General features: G+C 44.9%; 1 protein-coding gene across 2 annotated transcripts in view; it reads left to right on the top strand.

Moving 5' to 3' along the window:
• The window catches only part of LOC124048652 (membrane-associated phosphatidylinositol transfer protein 2-like), an 81,536-nt gene extending 58,047 nt beyond the window's left edge, over positions 1–23,489 (top strand). Inside the window, exons 6-27 of one of the 2 annotated variants that reach the window (XM_046369640.1) lie at positions 4,601–4,948; positions 5,042–5,137; positions 5,250–5,360; positions 5,660–5,721; positions 6,615–6,705; positions 6,810–6,963; positions 7,052–7,241; positions 7,347–7,466; positions 7,603–7,814; positions 8,016–8,194; positions 9,157–9,327; positions 9,626–9,760; positions 9,960–10,127; positions 10,274–10,540; positions 11,114–11,262; positions 14,401–14,517; positions 14,616–14,732; positions 14,935–15,083; positions 15,229–15,378; positions 15,587–15,770; positions 17,217–17,345; positions 17,575–23,489. In XM_046369640.1, coding sequence (XP_046225596.1) covers positions 4,601–4,948; positions 5,042–5,137; positions 5,250–5,360; positions 5,660–5,721; positions 6,615–6,705; positions 6,810–6,963; positions 7,052–7,241; positions 7,347–7,466; positions 7,603–7,814; positions 8,016–8,194; positions 9,157–9,327; positions 9,626–9,760; positions 9,960–10,127; positions 10,274–10,540; positions 11,114–11,262; positions 14,401–14,517; positions 14,616–14,732; positions 14,935–15,083; positions 15,229–15,378; positions 15,587–15,770; positions 17,217–17,345; positions 17,575–17,934 — 3,659 coding nt within the window. In that variant the 3' untranslated portion in view covers positions 17,935–23,489. The remainder of the gene's footprint in view (positions 1–4,600; positions 4,949–5,041; positions 5,138–5,249; positions 5,361–5,659; positions 5,722–6,614; positions 6,706–6,809; positions 6,964–7,051; positions 7,242–7,346; positions 7,467–7,602; positions 7,815–8,015; positions 8,195–9,156; positions 9,328–9,625; positions 9,761–9,959; positions 10,128–10,273; positions 10,541–11,113; positions 11,263–14,400; positions 14,518–14,615; positions 14,733–14,934; positions 15,084–15,228; positions 15,379–15,586; positions 15,771–17,216; positions 17,346–17,574) is intronic. The other variant, XM_046369641.1, reaches the window with a different exon arrangement.
• The last annotated feature ends 2,407 nt before the right edge of the window (positions 23,490–25,896 follow it).

The following is a 25,896-nucleotide window of genomic DNA, read 5'->3' as shown; positions in this document are numbered from 1 at the left end:
TCATTAGGAAACCCTTTTGTAATTATGTTAGCACAGCTGAAAACTGTTCTGATTTAAAGAAACAATAAAACTGGCCATCTTTAGACTAGTTGAGTATCTGGAGCATCAGAATTTGTGGGTTTGATTACAGGCTCAAAATGGCCATAAACAAAGATCTTTCTTCTGAAACTCGTCAGTCTATTCTTGTTCTGGGCAATGAAGGCTATTCCATGCGAGAACTTGCCAAGAAACTGAAGATCTCGTACAACAATGTGCACTACTCCCTTCACAGAATAGCGCAAACTGGCCCTAACCAGAATAAAAAGAGGAGTGGGAGGCCCGGGTGCACAACTGAGCAAGAGGACAAGTACATTAGTGTCTAGTTTGAGAAACAGACGCCTCACAAGTCCTCAACTGGCTGCTTCATTAAATAGTACCTGCAAAACACCAGTCTCAACGTCAACAGTGAAGAGGCGACTCTGCGATTCTGGCCTTCTAGACAGAGTTGCAAAGAAACTGGCCAATCTCAGACTGGCCAATAAAATGAAAATATTAAGATGGGCATAAGAACACAGCCACTGGACAGAGGAACTCTGCCTAGAAGGCCAGCATCCCGGAGTCTCCTCTTCACTGTTGACGTTGAGACTGGTGTTTTGCGGGTCAATTTTATGTTATTTTAATTAACAAGAAATTTGCTGTCTTTCAAAAACAAGGACATTTCTAAGTGACCCCAAGTCAATCACACTTCTGTGAAATCAAACTGTCCACTTAGGAAGCAACACTGATTGACAATACATTTCACATGCTGTTGTGCAAATGGAATAGACAACAGGTGGAAATTATAGGCAATTAGCAAGACACACCCAATAAAGGAGTGGTTCTGCAGACCACTTCTCAGTTCCTATGCTTCCTTGGTGATGTTTTGGTCACTTTTGAATGCTGGCGGTGCTTTCACTCTAGTGGTAGCATGAGACGGAGTCTACAACCCACACAAGTGGCTCAGGTAGTGCAGCTCATCCAGGATGGCACATCAATGCGAGCTGTGGCAAGAAGGTTTGCTGTGTCTGTCAGCGTAGTGTCCAGAGCATGGAGGCGCTACCAGGAGACAGGCCAATACATCGGGAGATGTGGAGGAGGCCGTAGGAGGGCAACAACCCAGCAGCAGGACCGCTACCTCCGCCTTTGTGCAAGGAGGAGCAGGAGGAGCACTGACAGAGCCCTGCAAAATGACCTCCAGCAGGCCACAAATGTGCATGTGTCTGCTCAAACTGTCAGAAACAGACTCCATGAGGGTGGTATGAGGGCCCGACGTCCACAGGTGGTGGTTGTGCTTACACCAAGATTGGCAAATTCGCCACTGGCGCCCTGTGCTCTTCACAGATGAAAGCAGGTTCACACTGAGCACAAGTGACAGACGTGACAGAGTCTGGAGACGCCATGGAGAACGTTCTGCTGCCTGCAACATCCTCCAGCATGACCGGTTTGGCGGTGGGTCAGTCATGGTGTGGGGTGGCATTTCTTTGGGGGCCGCACAGCCCTCCATGTGCTCGCCATTAGGTACCGAGATGAGATCCTCAGACCCCTTGTGAGACCATATGCTGGTGTGGTTGGCCCTGGGTTCCTCCTAATGCAAAAACAATGCTAGACCTCATGTGGCTGGAGTGTGTCAGCAGTTCCTGCAAGAGGAAGGCATTGATGCTATGGACTGGCCCGCCCGTTCCCCAGACCTGATTCCAATTGAGCACATCTGGGACATCATGTCTCGCTCCATCCACCAACGCCACGATGCACCACAGACTGTCCAGGAGTTGGCAGATGCTTTAGTCCAGGTCTGGGAGGAGATCCCTCAGGAGACCATTTGCCACCTCATCAGGAGCATGCCCAGGCGTTGTAGGGAGGTCATACAGGCTCGTGGAGGCCACACCCACTACTGAGCCTCATTTTGACTTGTTGTAAGGACATTACATCAAAGTTGGATCAGCCTGTAGTGTGGTTTTCCACTTTAATTTTGAGTGGGACTCCAAATCCAGCCCTCCATTGGTTGATAAATTTGATTTCCATTGATAATTTTTGTGTGATTTTGGTGTCAGCACATTCAACTATGTAAAGAAAAAAGTATTTAATAAGAATATTTCATTCATTCAGATCTAGGATGTGTTATTTTAGTGCTCCCTTTATTTTTTTGAGCGGTGTATATAAAAAAGTTAAATCACATTTACATAAAGATTCAAACCCTTTACTCAATACTTTGTTGAAGCACCTTTGGCAGCGATTACAGCCTTGAGTCTTGGGTATGATGCTACAAGCTTGGCACACCTGCATTTGGGGAGTTTTGCCCATTTATCTCTGCAGATCCTCTCAAGCTCTGTCAGGTTGGATGGGTAGCGTTGCTGCACAGCATGATGCTGCCACCATGTTTCACCGTAGGGATGGTGCCATGTTTCCTCCAGATGTGACGCTTGGCATTCAGGCCAAAGTGTTCAATCTTGGTTTCATCAGACCAGAGAATCTTGTTTCTCATGATCTGAGTCCTTTAGGTGCCTTTTGGCAAACTCCAAGCGGGCTGTCATGTACCTTTTACTGAGGAGTGGCTTCCGTCTGGCCACTCTACCATAAAGGCCTGATTGGTGGAGTGCTGCCGAGATGGTTGTCCTTCTGGAAGGTTCTGCCATCTCCACAGAGGAACTCTGGAGCTCTGTCAAAGTGACCATCGGGTTCTTGGTCACCTCCCTGAACAAGGCCCTTCTCCCCCGATAACCCATCCGTATCCACCCGACTATATGTGATCAAATGAAAATCTGAGGCCAGCACCAACCCTAACCCGCAAATATAGAAAATGTGCTGTACAGTTACGTTTTTTTCCCTCTTCAACGTTTATTGAACAATTACGTTTTCCTTCCACATTTAATTGTAAATTGTATTTGTCACATGCATCGAAATACAACCGGTGTGGAATGGTCCGTGAAATGCTTACTTACGAGCCCTTTCTCAACAATGCAGGGTTAAAAAGTAAATGGTAACACGAAGTAACAATATCGAGACTATATATTAGGAGTACCGGTACTGAGTAATTGTGCAGGCGGACGAGGTAGTTGAGGAAATTGAGGTAAAATGTACTTGTAGGTAGGAGTAAAAGGGACTAGGCAATCATGATCGATAACAAGCCGAGTAACAGCAGCATATGTGAAGAGTGTTAAAGGGTGTGTGTGTGTGGCGTCAATATGCATGCGTTTTGTGTGTGTCAGCATATGTAGTGTTGGAGTGTCAGTTTAGTATGTGTGAGGTTGTGGGGTAGAGTCTAGTGAGTGTGCATAGAGCTGCTGCTAGAGAGTCAGTGCAAATAACAAGGGTGTCAATGCAAATATTCAGGGTAGCCATTTGATTAACTGTTCAGCAGTCTTGTGGCTTGGGGGTAGAAGCTGTTCAGGAGCCTTTTGGACCCAGACTTGGCGCTCCGGTACCACTTGCCGTATGGCAGCAGAGAGAACAGTCTATGACTTGGGTGGCTGGAGTCTTTGACAGTTTTTAGGGCCTTCCTCTGACACTGCCTGGTATAGAGGTCCTGGATGGCCCCAGTGACGTACTGGGCCGTACGCATTACTGTCTGTAGCCAAGCAGTTGTGATACCAAACGGTGATGCCAACAGTCAAGATGCTCTCAATGGTGCAGCTGTATAACTTTTTGAGAATCTTTTCAGATCTTTTCAGCCTCTTGAGGCGTTGTCGTGCCATCTTCACTACTGTGTTGGTGTGCTTGGGCCATGATGGGTCCCTAGTGATATGGACACCGAGGAACTTGAAGCTCTCTACCAGCTCAATTACAGCCCCGTCAATGAAGATGGGGAAGTGCTCGGCCCTCCGTTTCCTGTAGTCCACGATCAAATCCGTCTTACCTCATTTGAATATTTAGGCCTATTGAACAGGAGCCTAATGTTTTTCTGAAACAACACATTTCAAACAATAGACAAAGTCCAGCAATAAATCACACCTTCCGCATGCTTCTATGAAAAGGCCTACGCACTAATGCCCAATTAATTTTTTTATTTTTTTTATTTTTTAATTTTAATAATGAAAGAAAAAAACTATGTATAAATATGAATTGCAAAGTAATTATTATTGATTATTTTGATATGCATCTTTTTCTCTTTACCCACCTGCTGTTCATCCACATAATATTTAATTCTTCTAAACCTGCCCGCTCCACGGATATAACCGCAGAGACTGCAGGTTATGAGTCGACCCGCGCATCACTAACACACACTGACCTACTGCTGTTTGTTCATATACGCTCTCTTAATTTATACACACAGCTCATTTAATCCTCTCGTGTTATGGCTGAGTTGAATGTTGAATCACCAGCTAGGTGTGTGTGTGTTGTACCTGTGTTTCTAGTATGTGTGTGTTGTGTGTGCGACTGCTCTGTGGTGTTGCTGCTGTGTGGTGCTTGTTCAGTACATTATGACTGACAGGTTCATTAGTTTATTTCTAATGAATGTATGCACGATTGATGGGTATGGAGAGAAAGGAAAATAATTATATTGATTGGAATTGAGAGCGAGAACGCTGTGATAATGTTATTCATCTCCTGCTCTTCCCTCTCCCCTCCTCCCCCTCCTCCCCAGGCCTGCGCAAGGTGATGGTGCGAGCCCACCGGCAGGCATGGTGCTGGCAAGATGAGTGGTATGGTCTGACCATAGAGGACATCAGACAGCTGGAGCTGGAGACCCAGCTAGCCCTGGCCAGGACGATGGCCCAGTACAGTCTCAGTGACACCGAGGAGGGGGCGGAAGTGACCAACGGGACCTCTGCCACCCCCGACCAGGACCAGGAGGGAGTGAAGGCCCTGGGGGAGGGGGGAGAGGTGGAGGGAGGACGATCAGGGCTGGGAGATGCTTTACAGACGCGCGGAGAGCTCACCAAGCAGTGGTCGACTTCGTCCAAGTCGTCTAATAGATCCTCGAAGAGAGGAGGTGAGTGGGGCGATGCATTTCTCTGTTCAATAATTAATCAAGTCTCAAAGAGAATAGTGCCCTCACTCTATTTCCTATTTCCTGTCCACACAGGAAGCCCCGTCCACCAGAACATCTCAGAGTGGCGGATGCAGAGTATCGCTCGTGACTCCGAGGACAGCACGGACGACGAGTTCTTTGACGCTCACGGTTTGCTATGACATTTTATTTCCAGACCGCTATTACAGTTACTACATCAGCTGTTACTTACTGGGGTTCTATGACTGTTATTACATGTTATTACAACTGTCTGTCTCCTCAGAGGACTTCTCTGGGGATGAGGAGATGCTGTTACACGCCAAGGAGATGACCAAGTGGAGTTCCAACGACCTAATGGACAAGATGGAGACTACAGAGACGGACGAGGGCCAGGGTAGGACAACACACACACCTAGTTAAGGCATATGTAGTAAGTCTGTAATGTCTAGGTTAATATTTTTTAAATGTATCTCAATTGTAAAGTATTTCTGTCTATAATATATTTTTTTGTAATGTGTCGGACCCCAGGAAGACTGGCTGTCGCCTTTGGCGTCGGCTAATGGGGATCCCAGTCAAATCCAAATCAAAACACACACTGTACAAACACAAGCTCCGTTCGTCATTAATGTCCTATATCGTCCTTCAGGAAGTGAATTTGTTTCATGAAAAACAATTGTGTGTGTGTGTTTACAGAGAACCTGTATCAGTCGGGCGAAGAGTATGCCGCGACCAGTAGTGACGAGAGACTCCTTGAGGTATGCTTCCAATGTAACACCTCCTCATCTAGTCCCCAGGAGGAGTAGCCGCTGCTTCTGCAAAAGCTAATGGGGATCCAAATCGACAAATAGCAGTAGGAAGAATGTATGAGAGTAGCCAAGAAAACAACATCATGAGTTCTCACTGAGTTTACAGACTATAGCTTCATCATTTCTTAACAACATTTCTTAACAATACATTAACAGCAATGTTTGCAGTCAAACCAGTACTGTAGCAGTTGGCTTATTGAAGTTGTGTGTCAGTTTGAGAATGCTTTGATCCCATCTGGTCCTAATGACAGCCAGAGGTGGAGGGAGAACATCCCAGAGTAACGTCTATCGGGGATAGTAGATCACGTGTAAATACTATATCAGTGTTTGTTGTTGCTCTTTGTGTGCAGCAGCACGTCTCTCACACACACACACACACACACACACACACACACACACACACACACACACACACACACACACACACACACACACACACACACACACACACACACACACACACACACACACACACACACACACACACACACACACACACACACACACACAGGCAGCATCTCAGTGTGTTATCCTCTCTGTGTCCAGCGTCACGTCTCTAGTAAACGGAGACGTCGCTCCACAGCCGGGTCCCCCAGACGACCAGCTGTTAAGTCTGACCCCCTACTCCCAGCCCCACAGTGCACTGTGGTTCAGAGGTGGTGTTGTAGCCTTCAGTCGGGTGTTGTGTTACTGTAGGCTGTGAAAAGATGTTGTTTCAGTTCTGATAGAACTCCAATTGGAATGGTCTCTTTCTCTATTCTACTTTAATTCCCATGATTTCACCCCTTCACAGTCACTGCATATTAGTAACTAATCAAGGAGCGCCCTTCTTTCTCCCGTAGGATGGGTCGTCTCGGCAGTGTCTGGCGCCCTCAAAGATCCACGTTCTCCTCCTGGTGCTTCACGGGGGTAACATCCTAGACACTGGAGCAGGTATACAACATCCCGACACAAACACTTAGTCATCCTCACTTTGTTTGTTCTTGGATAGACAATGTAACAATATTGTATGACTATTTACTCGTAATTACTCCCAGGTGAGCCAAATAGTAAGCAGGCGGACGTCAACACTCTGACCGGAGCGTTTGAGACAGTGATGAGGGTCCATTACCCAGCAGCCCTAGGACGCATCGCCATCCGCGTGGTTCCTTGCCCCGCGGTGTGTGCCGACGCCTTTTCCCTGGTGTCCAAGTGAGTACATACACACGCACGCACACATACACACACACACACACACACACACACACACATACCCTAACCCTCTATCTCTCCTGACCAGTCTCAGTCCTTATAGTTATGACGAGGGCTGCCTCTCCAACAGTCAGGACCACATCCCTCTAGCTGCACTGCCTCTATTGGCCACCTCCGCTCCCCAGTACCAGGATGCCGTGGCTACCGTCATCCAACGAGCCAATCAGGTGTATGGGGACTTCTTAAGGTCCTTGGAAGGGACATCCTTCTCCGGACAGGTCAGTGAAGAGGACCAGAGTCAAAGTTTCGAGGTCCCGGATGTTTCTGACAGCTATTGCGTATTATTTTCTCTATGTTGAACTTAAAGGCATCTCCTCCTGTAGGTATGTGTGATCGGGGACTGTGTAGGTGGTATCCTAGGGTTTGATGCTCTGTGCAGCAGTAACGTCACCGTCTCAGAGAGCCAGAACAGCAGCAGACGAGGCAGCACTGTCAGCGTACAGGTACCTTCCTCTAGTCCTTTAAGTTGCACCCGAATTCCCTCCTTTATCTGTGCTGTAAATCGGACTGCTACTAACTATATGTGCCCCCCCCCCTCCCCCCTCTCTCCTCCCACCGCCTTGCCCTCCATCTCTACAGGACACAGACCTCCTCTCCCCAGGCATCATAATAAACAGTGTCTCTCCATCTTCTCCGTCTCTGGAGGGCAGTCGCCATCTTAGTCGCAGTAACATTGACATCCCTCGCAGCTTAGGGCCTGACGACCCCAAGACTATGCTGCCACGCAAACGCAGTGACTCCTCCACCTACGAACTAGACACCATCAAACAGCACCAGGCCTTCCTGTCCAGGTCAGAGAGAGAGACAGACAGACAGACACACACACACACACACAGTATAGCGACAATGACCGTCATTGTTATCAAATGTTCACTTTGCCCATGTAAATGTTTTATTGTTTACACCTGTCGGCTGACTCTTCCCCCCTCTTTTTTGTCACCTCCTTTCTCTCTCTCCATCTCTACCCCCCTTCCTTCCCTCTGTTTCTCCAGTCTCCACAGCAGTGTGTTGAGAACAGACCCGGGTTCGAGGCGCTCCAGCAGCAGTACCATGCTAGAGGGAGGGGGGTCGCTAGGGAGGCTGGACTTCGAGGTGGCAGACTTCTTCCTCTTTGGTTCTCCTCTGGGTCTGGTGCTGGCACTGAGGAAGACTGTTGTGCCGTCTATAGATGGTGAGGAACACCTTCATCAGAGGTTGAAATCAGTAGCCAGTAGACTATACTAGACTATATACTGTAGACTATAGGCTATATTCCAACTGCAGCCAACAGTCTTTGCCATGCATGGAGTTGGCCTTTTAAGGAGTTGGCCTTTTAAGGAGTTGGCCTTTTAAGGAGTTGGCCTTTTAAGGAGTTGGCCTTTTAAGGAGTTGGCCTTTTAAGGCCTTTTAAGGAGTTGGCCTTTTAAGGAGTTGGCCTTTTAAGGAGTTGGCCTTTTAAGGAGTTGGCCTTTTAAGGAGTTGGCCTTTTAAGGAGTTGGCCTTTTAAGGAGTTGGCCTTTTAAGGAGTTGGCCTTTTAAGGAGTTGGCCTTTTAAGGAGTTGGCTAAAGCAGAAATAGACTATAAGCAGAGTTGCCACTTTTCAGAATTGTATTTACTGTATGTGTACAGTCTCACATTTAGTGAGAAGCTGTAAACTAAGCTACTCGGCATCTGTGCGGTGACAGTGTCTTTTCCTGCAGCTGTGGGGGTCGGGCTCTGCCAGGACATCCCTTAGTGAGTTAACATCGGCGTTCAGAGGGTAGAAGTCATGTTTTAGATCTCTGACGCCAGAAGTCCATTGGCTGTGACATCAAGGGATGACATTCAAGACACATGTTCCAAAGTAAACTAAGAACTAAGATGATGATGAGAGGGGATAAATAGGAGGTTTAGAAAAAGAGCTGAGAGGCAGCAGAGGAAACCGAGGGGGTTGTGACATGTAGTCTCCAGGGGTTCCAGAGACGTGTTCGTCAGCAGTTGTCACTTCTGGACCCTCGAGACTAGCAGCTTTGATGGAAGTTGTTCATAGTATCCTCCATAGTCTGGTCCAATGGTTTTCAATATGTGAGCTTTGGAAGGAACTCCGATAGCTGTTCCTGTATGTAAATAACCACTTTCTCTTTTCCTCTTTCTATTTCTCTGTCTCTCTCCAGTCTCAGCGTTGCGTCCAGCTTGTCAGCAGGTGTATAACCTGTTTCATCCAGCGGACCCCTCTGCCTCCCGCCTGGAGCCCCTCCTAGAGAAGAGGTTTCACCAGCTGCCCCCCTTCTGTGTCCCCCGATACCAACGCTTCCCTCTGGGGGACGGGCACTCGGCTCTGCTGGGTGAGGCTCGATACACATGCACGCCCACTAAACTACTCCTTTATGCCTCCGGGATATCTCTCCTCCAAAAAGGAAGCACTCAATTCGCTGTGTGCTTTGTCCATATGCTCTCATAGTGCGATACCTGTGTCCAGATATTATCAGGTATAATGTACTATGGGAGCATACTGTTGTATGTCAGTTAGTCCATGTCTGTTCTGTAGTTACGTCCGTTTATTTCTGCCTCTCTGTCTCCCCCCCGTGTCTCTCCTGCCTCCTCCCTTCCTATCTCTCTCCCCCACATGTTCCTCCCCCCCAGTGGAGACGATGCAGAGTAACCCCCAGCTCCTGTTGGAGTCAGTACCCCTGCGTTACCAGGAGGGGGGCGTCAGTGAGACCTCCATCCCCGTCCCTGTACTCAACTGGCCCCAACAGGCCGCACAGCTCAACGACAGTGTGTACCCTTTCTCTGTCTCTGTCTGTCTGCTGCCCTGTCCGCTCTTTGTTTGTCTGTCTGTCTGTCTGTATACAATTAAATTGATTGATTGTTTGATCAATCCACTTCTCTCTCCCTCCTCACTCTCTCTCTGTCACACACACACTTCTCTGTCACACACACACACTTTCTCTCCCGTGTCTCCCTCCCTCCATAGCTGACGTGCTCCACTCCCACTGTGGTGTGTTTGTGGACAGCCAGTACCCAGCCTCCCCACTGACTGGACCCCCCCACCCCAGGGGCCTCCGTAGGTCCAGCGAGGCCAGCATCGCCAGCCAGGTGTCAGGCATGGCCGACTCATACACCGCCTCCAACATCACCAACAGTCAGTACTGGACTTTATACTGTTTGATATATCTGTCTTCTTTGCATTTAACAGCAGTGTCTGTGGCTCAGGGAGATGACAACATAAATTCTCTGACATTTTTCACACACTGTTTTGTCGTTCTTCAACCCTTGATTCCTCCGTAGCTACTAAATGCCAAAGCAGCCCGTCTAAGAAGCTGGGTCTCCTTTCCCAGCTAGCGCTTCCTAAACTCCCCTCGAGAAGCCCCTCTCCGCGGGCCAGGAAGAAGATCCGACCCTTCCTCTCTCACGGACGCACCGACTCAGACCAGGGTGACGACGACGTCACCGCTGACGTCACTGCCTCTGATGTCTCCTCAGACTTGCCGTCTGACATCACCGATACGAACTCTGACCCCCCGTCGCCAGACACGCTGATGGACGTTGAGCAAGGTAGTCTGGGTACTGTGGTTTGAATCCTTTGTGACCCCCCCCCCCCTCCCCCCCAGGATCCCATCTGTGTGCCTTGTCGTTGGTCTCCTTCAAGCTACAGCTGAACCACTGCAGTGCTACAGCTCCTCCTCTCCCTTCTCTTCTCCTCTACAGCTTGTACCCTAAATGTACTGCAGTGCTTCCCAAACAGGAGTTATGCCAAAGTCCTCAATCAAGGACCCAGTCTTTAGCCGGGATTGAAAAGAGGGACCACTGATCTTGTGTATGTTACCCTCTCCCTCCTCAAATCAAAACTGGCCCTCTGCTCCAGTTCAATCTGCCCCTGACACCCCATTCTACTCCAGTGTGGACCTGTGACTTTCCGTCTGTACTATAGAGCCTCTCTCTTGGACTGTAAATCTCTGGATGAGCACACTTCCCTCGACTGTGGAACCCTTTTTTGTCTGGAACTGTCATTGACCAGAAATACACATCGACGTCTTTTACAAACCCTGTCGTCTTTTCTCTACTGTGATTATGTGTCAGACTTCTCTCTCTCTCTCTTTCTGTCTCTCTCTCGCTCCTTCTCTTCAGTTGCATCTCGGTGGTGGGGCAGTAAGAGGATGGACTTTGCCTTGTACTGTCCTGATGCCCTCACAGCCTTCCCCACTGTAGCCCTGCCTCACCTCTTCCATGCGTCATACTGGGAGTCCACTGACGTCGTCTCCTTCCTACTCAGACAGGTATGACTGCTTATGAATTATTATTATTTCTTATTTTTATTTTTTTATGAGGGTGGATCAGCTTAATATTGCGGAAAGAATGTTGCTTCCAATGTAATTGTCTGCATCATTTCCATTCCCCCATATTTTTTTAGTAAATATATATATTCATACACGCATGCAAATATATACATACACATACCTATATAGACATACATACTTTTTAAAAGAAAATACCTTTATTATTATTCCCCGCAAACCCTTCCGCCGATCCCCCAATTGGAGTAAACTAATAAACACTTCTGCTTCTACCTTCAATCCATACATCTTATACACATTCTACAGACACAGTCGACTTTACAATAGTTCTCTCTTGTTTGTTCTTAGTCCTTCCTCTATTTCTGATGTCCATCCAGTTTGATTTCTATTTGTAACTATGCTATTTCACAAAAGCTCCGAACCTATATACATTCTACAGATCCCTTATGCCCTACATTGTTTATCTTGTTATTAGTCCCACCCTTCAGCTCCACTCAACCCCTCCCATCTGTCTCTCAACATCATCCATTTTGGATTTCTATTTGCCATATATTTTTCAACTCTGCTGTGATGCTTCACAAAATAATTGAACCTTCCTATTCTCATAGCTTCTACAGATTGTAAATTAAAAATATATTTTTTTGCTAAAATAATGATTATGTTATTGATTGATTGACTATGGCTTTTCAAATCACCCAGTATTGCTATCTGTAACGTTAGTTCTAGGCAAATGTTGCAATTCTTCAGCCATTCCTGGACCTGTTATGCAGGTGAATGAGGACCCAAAAGCGACTTGGCGAAAACAGAGTCTTTAATCCAGTAAAGGAAATATGCAATACTCCTAGACAAATCGGAGCGGTAAATAAAGCATAAAAAACAATTCCACTCGTAATGACGAGAACAGACTGGAGACTCGATCATAAACTGTAGGTTGCCTCGGGAAGGCACTTGACCGTAGCAGACTCAGACACCTGCTCACCACGCAGCATCTGAGGGAAACACGACACGACAGGGCGATACAAAGACACAGCACGGTGAACAATATACAAGGATCCGACAGGACAGAAACGGAAAACAAGGGGAGAAATAGGGACTCTAATCAGGGGAAAAGATAGGGAACAGGTGTGGGAAGACTAAATGATTGATTAGGGGAATAGGAACAGCTGGGAGCAGGAACGGAACGATAGAGAGAAGAGAGAGAGGGAGGGAGAGAGAAAAAAGGGAACGAACCTAAAAAGACCAGCAGGGGGAAAACGAACAGAAGGAAAAGCAAAATGACAAGACAATATAAGACAAAACATGACAGGACCTGTGACCAAAAATGAGTTACATATGGACAATACCAAAAACAATGATCTAATGACTCTGCCTCCTCACAGCAGAATCTGCAGAGCTGGGAAGATTGTAACCCCCATACAGTGCCTTGTGAAAGTATTCGGCCCCCTTGAACTTTGCGACCTTTTGCCACATTTCAGGCTTCAAACATAAAGATATAAAACTGTATTTTTTTGTGAAGAATCAACAACAAGTGGGACACAATCATGAAGTGGAACGACATTTATTGGATATTTCAAACTTTTTTAACAAACAAAAACTGAAAAATTGGGTGTGCAAAATTATTCAGCCCCCTTAAGTTAATACTTTGTAGCGCCACCTTTTGCTGTGATTACAGCTGTAAGTCGCTTAGGGTATGTCTCTATCAGTTTTTCACATCGAGAGACTGAAAATTTTTCCCATTCCTCCTTGCAAAACAGCTTGAGCTCAGTGAGGTTGGATGGAGAGCATTTGTGAACAGCAGTTTTCAGTTCTTTCCACAGATTCTCGATTGGATTCAGGTCTGGACTTTGACTTGGCCATTCTAACACCTGGATATGTTTATTTTTGAACCATTCCATTGTAGATTTTGCTTTATGTTTTGGATCATTGTCTTGTTGGTAGACAAATCTCCGTCCCAGTCTCAGGTCTTTTGCAGACTCCATCAGGCTTTCTTCCAGAATGGTCCTGTATTTGGCTCCATCCATCTTCCCATCAATTTTAACCATCTTCCCTGTCCCTGCTGAAGAAAAGCAGGCCCAAACCATGATGCTGCCACCACAATGTTTGACAGTGGGGATGGTGTGTTCAGGGTGATGAGCTGTGTTGCTTTTACGCCAAACATAACGTTTTGCATTGTTGCCAAAAAGTTCAATTTTGGTTTCATCTGACCAGAGCACCTTCTTCCACATGTTTGGTGTGTCTCCCAGGTGGCTTGTGGCAAACTTTAAACGACACTTTTTATGGATATCTTTAAGAAATGGCTTTCTTCTTGCCACTCTTCCATAAAGGCCAGATTTGTGCAATATACGGCTGATTGTTGTCCTATGGACAGAGTCTCCCACCTCAGCTGTAGATCTCTGCAGTTAATCCAGAGTGATCATGGGCCTCTTGGCTGCATCTCTGATCAGTCTTCTCCTTGTATGAGCTGAAAGTTTAGAGGGACGGCCAGGTCTTGGTAGATTTGCAGTGGTCTGACACTCCTTCCATTTCAATATTATCACTTGCACAGTGCTCCTTGGGATGCTTAAAGCTTGGGAAATCTTTTTGTTTCCAAATCCGGCTTTAAACTTCTTCACAACAGTATCTCGGACCTGCCTGGTGTGTTCCTTGTTCTTCATGATGCTCTCTGCGCTTTTAACGGACCTCTGAGGCTATCACAGTGCAGGTGCATTTATACGGAGACTTGATTACACACAGGTGGATTGTATTTATCATCATTAGTCATTTAGGTCAACATTGGATCATTCAGAGATCCTCACTGAACATCTGGAGAGAGTTTGCTGCACTGAAAGTAAAGGGGCTGAATAATTTTGCACGGCCAATTTTTCAGTTTTTGATTTGTTAAAAAAGTTTGAAATATCCAATAAATGTCGTTCCACTTCATGATTGTGTCCCACTTGTTGTTGATTCTTCACAAAAAAATACAGTTTTATATCTTTGTTTGAAGCCTGAAATGTGGCAAAAGGTCGCAAATTTCAAGGGGGCCGAATACTTTCGCAAGGCACTGTATAATGGCATAGCCTCCTATTGGGCTGGTGAACACTATATGAATGCCTATGTAATCATCCCTGTCTGTTCCTCCAGGTGATGAGGCATGAGAACTCGAGTATTCTGGAGCTGGACGGTAAAGAGGTGACCGAGTTCAAGCCCTCTAAACCCAGAGAGAAGTGGATCCGCAAGAGGACCCACGTCAAGATCAGGGTGAGGACAGACCACTTCCTTAACCCCCCCTTTTTTAGTCTTTCTGTCGGCAAGTTGCAGAGGTATTGACCGTGGTAAACGTCTGTGTGTGTGTGTAGAACGTGACGGCCAACCACCGCGTGAACGATGCGGTGTTCTCTGAGGACGGAACACAGCTGGTGATGGGACGCTTCATGTACGGACCTCTGGACATGGTCACCCTCACTGGGGAGAAGGTAAAGCCATACTCATTGATGCCAACTTGTCTTGCGGAACAAACGTCAGTTCTGCAACTGAGAGACACTTGCATCCAACTCAATATTTGAGCATAATGTATTGTTTGTCAATGGAACACATGGGCAAGTCAGTCATTATTTGATGTAATATACAGACGTGGTGTGATACTGTTATGTGTAACCTCCTCTTGTTGCCCCACAGATTGACATCCACATCATGACCCAGCCCCCATCAGGAGAGTGGGTGTACTTTGACACCGAGCTGACCAATAGCAGCGGACGCATCTCTTATGTCATCCCAGAGAGCAAAAGGCTGGGCATTGGAGTTTATCCTGTCAAGCTGGTCGTCAGGTAGGTTATGGGTTGAAACCCTTGAAATATCTGATTTGCTTGTTTTGGGTGGGTGATTTTGAGTATGAGAACAAGCGTTGAATTATGTGTTCCCCCTTGCCACACATTCTCCCTTCCCCTCCCCCGTTTCTCCTCCCTCTCTCAGGGGTGACCATACGTTTGCGGATAGCTACCTGACGGTGTTGCCGCGGGGAACAGACTTTGTAGTGTTCAGTATCGACGGCTCGTTTGCTGCCAGCGTGTCCATCATGGGCAGCGACCCCAAGGTCAGGGCTGGAGCTGTGGACGTGGTCAGGTAGGAACACGATGGGTCTTATTCTATCATGATTTGTATTTGATGTACTGTTATGTTCCTGACCAGGAGTCACACTACCTAATGTGGCGTACAAGTTGTGAATCAGCAAATGAATAACTTAATAGATAGATAATACACCAGACTATTTGGGATGTCACCTGCTCACCCACAGCCTGTTCTAACTCTCTCTCTCTCTCTCTCCCTTCAGACACTGGCAGGACCTGGGCTATCTGATAGTGTATGTGACGGGTCGTCCAGACATGCAGAAGCAGCGTGTGGTGGCCTGGCTGTCTCAGCATAACTTCCCTCATGGAATCGTGTCCTTCTGTGACGGCCTGGTCCACGACCCCCTCAGACACAAAGCCAACTTCCTCAAGTCCCTTATCTGTGAGGTAAGAGGGGAGGGGCGGGGGGGGGGGGGTGTAGGGGTTAGGGTATGGCTTGGCTTGGGTTGGGTTGGGGTAGGGTAAGTGTGTTGTTCAGGGTGGGTTGGGGTAAGGGGACTTAAGGTTTTTAAGTTAGGTTTCTACTGTCACAAATACACTACATTGCTCATCGAACATCTCATTCTAATATCATAGGCATTAATATGGAGTTGGACCCCCCCTTTTCTGCTATAACAGCCTCCACTCTTCTGGGAAGGCTTTCCACTAGATGTTGGAACATTTCTGCGGGACTTGCATCTATTCAGCCACAAGAGCATTAGTGAGGTCGGGCACTGAAGTTGGCCGATTAGGCCTGGCTTGCAGTCGGCGTTCCAAATTCATCCCAAGGTGTTCGATGAGGTTGAAGTCAGGGCTCTGTGCAGGCCAGTCAAGTTCTTCCACACCGATCTCGACAAATCATTTCTGGATGGACCTCGCTTTGTGCATGGGGGCATTCCCAAACTGTTGCCACAAAGTTGGAAGAACATAATCGTCTAGAATGTCATTGTATGCTGTAGCGTTAAGATTTCCCTTCACTAGAACTAAGGATTCTGAACAATGAAAAACAGCCCGACCATTATTCCTCCTCCACCAAACTTTACAATTGGCACTTTGCATTGGGGCAGGTAGATGGCATATATTATTATTATTATTATATATTATTATTATTATTATATGATTATATGATTATATTATTATATTATTATATTATTATTATTATATATAGGTAGTGTCCTCCTGGCATCCCCCAAACCCAGATTCGTCCGTCGAACTTCCAGATGGTGAAGAGTGATTCATCACTCCAGAGAATGCTTTTCACTGCTCCAGAGTACAATGGCGGCAAGATTTACACCACTCCAGCAGTCGCTTGGCATTGCGCATGGTGATCTTAGGCTTCTTTGTGGCTGCTCTGCCATGGAAACCCATTTCATGAAGCTCCCGGCGAACAGTTCTTGTGCTGACGTTGCTTCCAGAGGCAGTTTAGATCTCGGTAATGAGTGTTTCAACCGAGGACAGACGATTTGTACACGCTGTGACCTACTACTTCGCGGCTGAGCCATTGTTGCTCCTGGACGTTTTCACTTCACAATAACAGCACTTACAGTTGATCGGTGCGGCTTTAGCATGGCAGAAATTTGACGAACTGACTTGTTGGAAAGGTGCCATATATATATATATATATATATATATATATATATAATATATATCAACTGTAAGTGTAACAACAACTATGTTTCTAACAGTCCATTCCTGTGTGTGTGTGTGTGTGTGTGTGTGTGTGTGTGTGTGTGTGTGTGTGTGTGTGTGTGTGTGTGTGTGTGTGTGTGTGTGTGTGTGTGTGTGTGTGTGTGTGTGTGTGTGTGTGTGTGTGTGTGTGTGTGTGTGTGTGTGTGTGTGTGTGTGTGTGTGCAGGCCCATATGAAGATATTTGCCGCGTACGGCTCTACTAAGGATATCACAGTGTACTCCTCCTTAGGCCTGCCCCCATCACACATCTACATAGTGGGACGGCCCACCAAGAAGATGTCCAGCCAGTGTCAGGTACCAAACTAGCTGGTAGAAAGTGCACTGTCGCCAACAAAAAGTGATCAATTAAAGTGTTGAAATGCTTAACTTCCAACTTCAACTCATTAAATAGATAGAATGCGCAAATGTGTTCCTATAGATGAATAGTTTAGTAGATGAGGGGTTGAGCTGATCTCGTCTCCATTCCTACCCCCTCTCTTTTTCCTCTTTCTCCCTCTCTCGATCTCCCCCTCCTCTCTGTCAGTTCATCCCAGACGGCTATGCGTCTCATCTGTCCCAGCTGGAGTACAGTCAGAGGTCTCGTCCTGCCAAGACCGCCAGCGCCCGTATCGTTCTCCGTAAGGGAAGCTTCGGACTGGGCGCCGCTGGGGGGGACTACCTCCGCAAGCGCAACCACATCCTGCGCTCCATCAACTCAACTGGGGGGGCGGGCTCTAGCTCCCCTGGCCAACCAGGACGCACAGAACGCACGCTGAGCCAATGCGAGGTAGAGAGAGAGCGAGCAGGAGCGGGGACCCAGAGGAGTATGAGTATAGCTGCTGGGTGTTGGGGCCGCACCGGGAGCACCAAGGAGGGGTCAGGAGGATTACTCAGCCCAAAATAGGACTCACCAGACTGGGCTACAGGGGGGAGGGGACCCTGCCTGACTCTACCTGGAGCACCATGATCTTTGGACTGGCCCCGAGAGAGACAAGGAGAGAGGATGGATGGAGATAGGAAAAAGTATGTTTAAGAGAGAGAGAGAAAGGAAAGGATGGGATGAAAGTGGGACAAGGTTTACTGAGGGGTGGAAAGTGAGAGGGAGGAAGTGAAAGGAGAGGGAGGGAAAAGGGCCAAAGAGGGTGAGCAAGAGGAGGAAGCAGGGTCTCTTGGGAAATAGATACGAAAGGAATAGAGAGAGAAGAGATTGGTTGAGTTAAAAGTAAAGCCAGAAACATGGGAGGTGCTCTGACTTTGCTGTAAAGATCAAATGACATTTCTACTGTAGCATAAGAGTCTCACACTCAAGACGTTTATATTTCCTACCTTGGCCACTAAAATAAAATAACTGGAAAAGAAAATAAATTAAAACTAAAAACAAACGATCGTAAGCCTTAATCGTCACCCCCTGAGGGCCTGGAGTGCCTACCCTTGTCTGAGTAATTGTTGAATGTACTCGCTCTACCTAGAGGACAATGGGAATTCGCACACATACAAACACCCCAGCTCAGGACAGGCCCGGACAGTGGAGCCACAAAAATAAGACTCAAATGGTGATCTGGAGGTCAGTCTGTAGCCATGGCAACAAGTCAACAACTTCATCTGTTTTTATCCCTCTATCCGCTGAGATACACCTCCTTCCTTCCCGCTAACCCCATTGTGTCTGGCAATAAGAAAACGAGTCCCCTCACACTGCCCGGAGAGAAGCACCACTACCCTATAGAAAGAGAGAGGGAAGAGGAAAAGCAAGAGGAAGAGGGCTGGAAGGAAAGAGGGTGGATACAGAGAGAGATGCAAGACAAAAGGGAGGGAGGGGAAAGGTTATGGATGACATGTACAATTTCCTCTAGTCTATTCCTGGGCCATTTCTCTACTTTTATCAGTGTGGTACTACACAGCGATTTCTACCGTTGACCTCAGCTCCAGTCCTTTTCACTCCGTAACAGAGTAGCTACTGTACTGTACCACGTCTTTCAGCATGGCCTGTGGGCCATCCCAGGCCTTAAACCCCAATGACACATGTATAACGTCAGACTCTGAAGGATCCCAGGACTGAGCTAGATAAGGCTTGTCATAACAGTAGACATTAGTGACACGTTTTAAACGCTGAACAAACAGAACACAGCAGCAATCCCTTTACCAGACCATCTGCTTGCAATACCTCTGAGCCACCAGTGGGGGAGCAGTGTCTTTCTCTGTTTTCCAAAAGCATGATGCTGTTGGTATTCATTTCAGTTCATCCTGCGGCGCCTCTTAGCTATCAACCTTTGTCATTACACACCATTCAGTGACACACTGGACTTCCCTATGATGCTCAGAGCTCTTTCCTCCTTGAGGGATGTGATGAATGCTATTCATTGGACATTACTACATTTCAGTCTGGATACTAAAAGTGATCTAGGCTTTTCACAGTGATTTAAGTTTTTCAGCGAACCCTCACTATTCAAAGGACGGAAGCGGGACGTTTCATGATTCCTAACAAACAGACGAGGACAGGCGATGAGGTCATAGGAAGAAGGGTTGTAAACGTTCTGAGAGCAGACAGGATGGCCAGACATCCTCAAGGGCAGGAAGACATGCTTTGATTCCACTTTATTTCACAGTTCCCCTATCCTGTTTTCTTTTTTTACCTGTTTTTTACCTAATAATAACCACCACCCGATACCAAGTTGTTTCCAATTGTGATTCGTTATCTGAAGTACCAGAGAAAATACCATGTTATTACTTAGCAAATACCAGCTGGTATCGGACTATAAAAGAAAGGGTTACTAATGCTTTCACTAAAGCTATGGCAACCTGTACAGAGAATTTTAGATGAACACCTAACTCTCATACTACCTGTTATCTAATACCTGGCCCCTACTGTATGGTTAGGTATTATCATCGTCTTCAATTATATCCCCATTACTAATCACACAAAGCCAACAATCTCTCTCTCTAGCGGCTGTAGTATCTCAACCTGTTCAACCTCGTTGTTGTTTTTTTTGCACTCGTTTATGTTGGAGAATCGTGTTACCGTCTCATGTCGTTACATATTTGTTACCTTTTTGTAGTGCATGACATAAAAACGATTCATTATTGCAGGGTATATGTGCTGCAGTAGGACACACACTCGTGTACATTTATTCAATGTCAGGATTACTGAATAATGTAGAATAACGTGCCAAACAGTTGTTGGGTGTGGGAAGCTAATGTGCCAGGCTGTATCCCACCGTTTCTTTGTAGAGTGAGAAGAGTCGGGGCTTGCATTGAGAGCATGACGGCGTGGCTTTAGTTGAAATGGGCATGTGTTCTATACTGTATTTTAACTATGTCAATCAGATGACTTCTGATTTGCGGATCTTTTTTTAATCCAATATGTTGTCCACATCTAAGGGACATAATGGCTAGCTGTATAGGATGTGGTTATGGTTGTACTTTTACTTATAACTTGAGAGCTTGGAAGCTCTAGCATATTGTTTTGATTCTAGGGACATGCTACTATTGCCAACTTGCATTTATTGCAACCTGTTATGACACCGCTCAAGCGCAGTAGCATAGGTGATGATTGTTAGTTAAAGCAATAGTTCACTTCAAAATCAACCTCTTTTTTTTGTCAAACATTGATCAGACATATATATATATATTTAAAAATAAAATAAAAAAGGTTGTAACTTCAAGTCTCTGTCCCACACCATTGGTTGTGTAGATCCAGCTGCATAAGGTCCCTTTTTAGGTTTGACCAAGTCGTACAAACTTTGATCTTTCAGTGAACTACGACTTTAATGAAGGATGTAGACTGGAGCTGTAGGTGCCGATCTGGAAGGCACTAGGGAAGGTATTGGATACAGCCATACTGTTTCCCCTCTGCCCTGTGGTCTGGTGATGATGAGCTGAACGTCTTCCTGCTATAGGCTTGGAGAGCCCAGACTGTACATGATCCATGGATATGTCTGTCTGTCTGTCAGTGTAGATACTGTAATAAAAGGATACTGTATATGTAGGAATATAATGGTTGAGAGGTATTTACTTACGCAATATGAGTTTAATTTCTATTATGGATCTTTCAGGTGAACAATATTTGAATATGTAGCGTTTTGTTTATGATGAGGACCAACAGTCAGTGGAAGGTGTGTATTTTCTTTGCCAATATTATTGTTTCAGTCGCAGGGTAGCATGACCACAAGGCACAGACAGAGACAATCTATCGAACATGCACGAGTATAGACAACATTAACAGCATCCACTTATCCACTGTCCCACCCCTTCACACTTCTGCTGTCCCTTTACAAAGGTTAACCGTTAAAGGTTCAATTATTTTATAGTGAAAACAAAACTATTTTTCAAACTGGACCATTTTACAAAGCCTTGACAAAATACTGTATTGCTTCCTATCTTCTGTGAAGGCAGTTTTCCCCCCCTTCAGAATGAAGAAATGTTTGATTGTGAACTTGTCATGTGAAATTCCATCCTGATGAACCTTCTATTTTACCTGTAATATGTGGTGTTCAAAATAATTCAGGCTGGGTTAGCCATCAATATTGTATACAGTAGTTATATATAAATGATGTTAACCACTAACCCTTATAGTATGTCTTGAAATTGAAATGTATTCCAGAAATAACTATTGTTTATATTTGAGAATATTAGAATTATTGCCACTTTAGTAGCAGTCTTGCATGTACTGTACTATTAGATGCCAGTTTTACACTCGGTACAGAACATGTTCTACTTTATGGGGCCACGTGTGTGACTGAATAGTTATTATAGTTCAATGCCTTGTAGATATGTCAAGGATAAATAATCAACAAAGGGCTATGCGTTCTATGGAAAATATTGAAGATGTTTCCAGAGAACGCATAGATCCCCGAGTTGATTATCCTTTTCATACCATGGCTATAACTGAACATATTTGGCACTAAGAATGTGTTAATTTGTTTATTCGATAGCTACAACAGTTGCCTTGGTAAACAAACAGACTTGCTAGTTTATCTAACCAAACCACCAGTCCTAGCTTGCTATTATGAAAATGTAATTCAACAATGCCAATAACGTTTTCAATTCGACTTTTGCTTTCAAAAGCAGCTCAAACATAGAGCATGTAAGAATTAACTATAGCCAATGAATTCTACCGTGCAGATATACCCTGTGTTATAGGGAAATAATGCATGCTCTAGAATGCCCTTCAAGCCATTCAGAAACAAGTATTCAACAACGCCATGGATAAGTCCCAGTCGGTATTAAATCGTATTCAATTCTTGTTGGCTGCTTGTTTAAGTCGATTACAAAACTACATTTGAGAAAGGTACAACATGCATATAGATTGCTTTTCAACATCGCCTGCTCCCGAGCATTCTCTACTTAGAAATACGTAATATTGTAAGGCTTCCCTCATGCGCCTTTTCATGACGGTGCTAGGAGGCGATGACTGAGTGCTAGCTAGCACGAGGGAAGCCCTACAATATTACACTTTTCTAAGTAGTTCAAATACTTGGGAGCATTCAATATTGAAAAGTAATCTTTAGGCATGCTGTACTTTTCTTAACTGTAGTTTTGTAATTGACAAAAACAAGTAGACAGAGACAAAATTGTGTTCGAAAAAGGTCACGTTTTTGCTGTGAGCCAATGGCGTAACCAAGGTGATGGTTGGATTGGTTTCCCCCTAGGCGGTCGGGGCCGCGACATTCTATCTAATACCGACTAGGAGTATAAACAGGTATAACGAGAACTATATAACAATGTGTTCAGTCGGTTCTGTGCTAACGTTCCACTCCTTGTCATGCCAACCATTTTTTAACGTTTGAAATGGCATGGATGTGGCAACGAGTGTAATGCACAAACCTCTGCTGCATTTCAGGCTGACAATGTGTACCCACGGTGTAATTAACACTGTACCTGCTTATGTAGCTGCCATGTAAATACATAGATTTCTGAACATTTTGTTAATATACTGTAAAGTGGGACCAATATATTTAGCTACATACAGTATACATAAAATGTATGTCATTTACTCAAGCGTTAGTAATATAAAATGTACACAAGCTTTACTGGATTATTTCCATGAGCAGATTGGAAATGTTTTGTATTAGTACAATGCCGTTATGATTATCATAGCACTGTAAATATACATATACAGTGCATTCGGGAAGTATTTTTTCCACATTTTGTTACGTTACAGCCTTGTTCTAAAATGGATCTAAAATCAATCTACACACAATAGAAATTGTTGCAAATGTATTAACATTTTAAAAAACAACTGAAATATAAAATGTACAAAAGTATTCAGACCCTTTACGCAGTACTTTGTTAAAGCACCTTTGAGAGCGATAACAGCTCGAGTCTTCATTGGGTACACAACTGTATTTGGGGAGTTTCTCCCATTCTTCTCTGGAGATCCTCTTAAGCTCTGTCAGGTTGGATGGGGAGCGTCACTGCACAGCTATTGTCAGATCTCTCCAGAGATGTTTGATCGGGTTCAAGTCTGGGCTCTGGTTGGGCCACTCAAGGACATCAGAGACTTGTCCCAAAGCCTCTCCTGCATTGACTTGGCTGTATGCTTAGGGTGTGCTTAGGGTCGTTGTCTGAGGTCCTGAGCGCTCTGGAGTAGGTTTTAATTAAAGATCTCTCTGTACTTTGCTCCGTTCATCTTTCCCTCGATCCTGACTAGTCTCCCAGTCCCTGCCGCTGAAAAACATCCCCACAGCATGATGCTGCCACCATGCTTAAACATAGGGATGGTATCGACCAGGTGATTAACGGTGCCTGGTTTCCTCCAGGCGTGACTCTTGGCATTCAAGCCAAATAGTTCAATCTTGGTTTAATCAGACCAGAGAATCTTGTTTCTCATCGTCTTGAGAGTCTTTAGGTGCCTTTTGGCAAATTCCAAGTGGGCTGTCTTGTGCCTTTTACTGAGGAGTGGCTTCCTTCTGGCCACTCTACCATAAAGGCCTGATTTATGCAGTGCTGGAGAGATGGTTGTCCTTCTGGAAGGTTCTCCCATCTCCACAGAGGAACTCTGGAGCTCTGTCAGTGACCATTGGGTTCTTGGTCACCTCCCTGACCAAGGCCCTTCTCCCCAGATTGCTCAGTTTGCCTGGGCAGCCAGCTCTAGGAACAGTCTTGGTGCTTCCAAACTTCTTCCGTTTAAGAATGATGGAGGCCACTGTGTTCTTGGGGACTTTCAATGCTGCAGAAACTGTTTGGTACCCCTCCCTTCGACCCAATCCTGTCTCGGACAATTCGTTTGACCTCATGCCTTAGTTTCTTTTTTGCTCTGACATGCACTTTCAACTGTGGGACCTTATATAAACATGTGTGTGCTTTTCAAAATAATATCCAATCAATTGAATATACCACAGTTGGACTCCAAGTTGTAGAAACATTTCAAGGGTGATCAATGGAAACAGGATGCACCTGTTTGTTATTTTTCATAAATTTGCCAAATGTAAAAAAAGTCAAGGGGTCTGAATACTTTCCAAATGCACTGTGTGTGTGGTATATATATATATATATATATATATATATATATATATATATATATATATATATATATATATAGTAACATATATTGTTCGAGGTGGCAATAATTTAAGTACATTTTGAGTATATACAGTTTATTTGACATAAGTGCATAATCATATAATGAATATTTGAATTTGAAGGTATGTACATAAATTAAATAGTGTTTTGTACCTCTTACAATCTCATCCATTTCCCTTTGTAGTTTGTAGCAGGTCTGGATTTCAAATAGGCATTATTAAAGAAGTCTGTAGGGAGTATACTTATGTAATTGATGTGGCACTCTTATTCAAAACACCACCAACATCTGAATTGCTTCTTTTTGTGGTTTTGATACCAAGATTAGTTTTCAAAACAAGGAGTGGGTACAATGTTTAGTTATGTATGAACAGTTCCTTTTGACTTTTTCAAAATGTTGCTGTGTTACAAAGTGGTATTAAAATTTATTTAAATGTCTTTTTTTTGTCAACGATCTACACAAAATACTCTTAATGTCAAAGTGAAAAAAAAGTTCAAACTTGTAAAAAGGAAAAACACTAATATTACTCAATTAGATAGGTATTCAACCCCCTGAGTCAATACATGTTTGAATCACCTTTGGCAGTGATTACAGTCATGCTGGTTAAGTCTCTAAGAGATTTACACACCTGGATTGTGCAACATTTGCCCATTATTCTTTAAGCACTGTCAAATTGGTTGTTGATCGTTGCTCGACCACCATTTTCAGGTCTTGCCATAATATTTTCAAGTGGCTTTAAGTCCAACTGTAACTCAGCCACTCACGAACATTCACTGTCTTATTGGTAAGTAACTCGAGTGTAGATTTGGCCTTGTGCTTTAGGTTATTGTCTTACTGAAAGGTGAATTCATTTCCCCGTGTCTGTTGGAAAGCAGACTGAACCAGGTTTTCCTCTAGGATTTTCCCGGTGCTTAGCTCCATTCCATACATTTTTTTTACCCTGAAAAACTCCCCAGTCCTTAATGATTACAAGCATAACCGTAACATGATGCAGCCACCACTATTCTTGGAAATATGGAGTGTGGTACTCAGTAATGTGTTGTATTGGATTTGCCCTAAACATAACACTTTTGTATTCAGGACAAAAAGTGAATTGCTTTGCTACATCTTTTGCATTATTACTTTAGTGCCTTGTTGCGAACAGGATGCATGTTTTGGATTATTCTGTACAGGCTTCCTTTTTTTTCACTCTGTCAATTAGGTAAGTATTGTGGAATAACTACAAGGTTGTTGATTCATCCTCAGTTGTCTCCTATCATAGCCGATAAACTCTAACTTTTTTAAAGTCACCATTGGCCCCCTGAGCGGTTTCCTTTCTCTCCGGCAACTGAGTTAGGAAGGACACCTGTA

The sequence above is a fragment of the Oncorhynchus gorbuscha genome, linkage group LG11, assembly GCF_021184085.1.
Source record: "Oncorhynchus gorbuscha isolate QuinsamMale2020 ecotype Even-year linkage group LG11, OgorEven_v1.0, whole genome shotgun sequence".
NCBI lineage: Eukaryota > Metazoa > Chordata > Actinopteri > Salmoniformes > Salmonidae > Oncorhynchus > Oncorhynchus gorbuscha.
The sequence above is the reverse complement of the archived record's forward strand: the minus strand, read 5'-3'. Positions and strand labels throughout refer to the sequence as shown.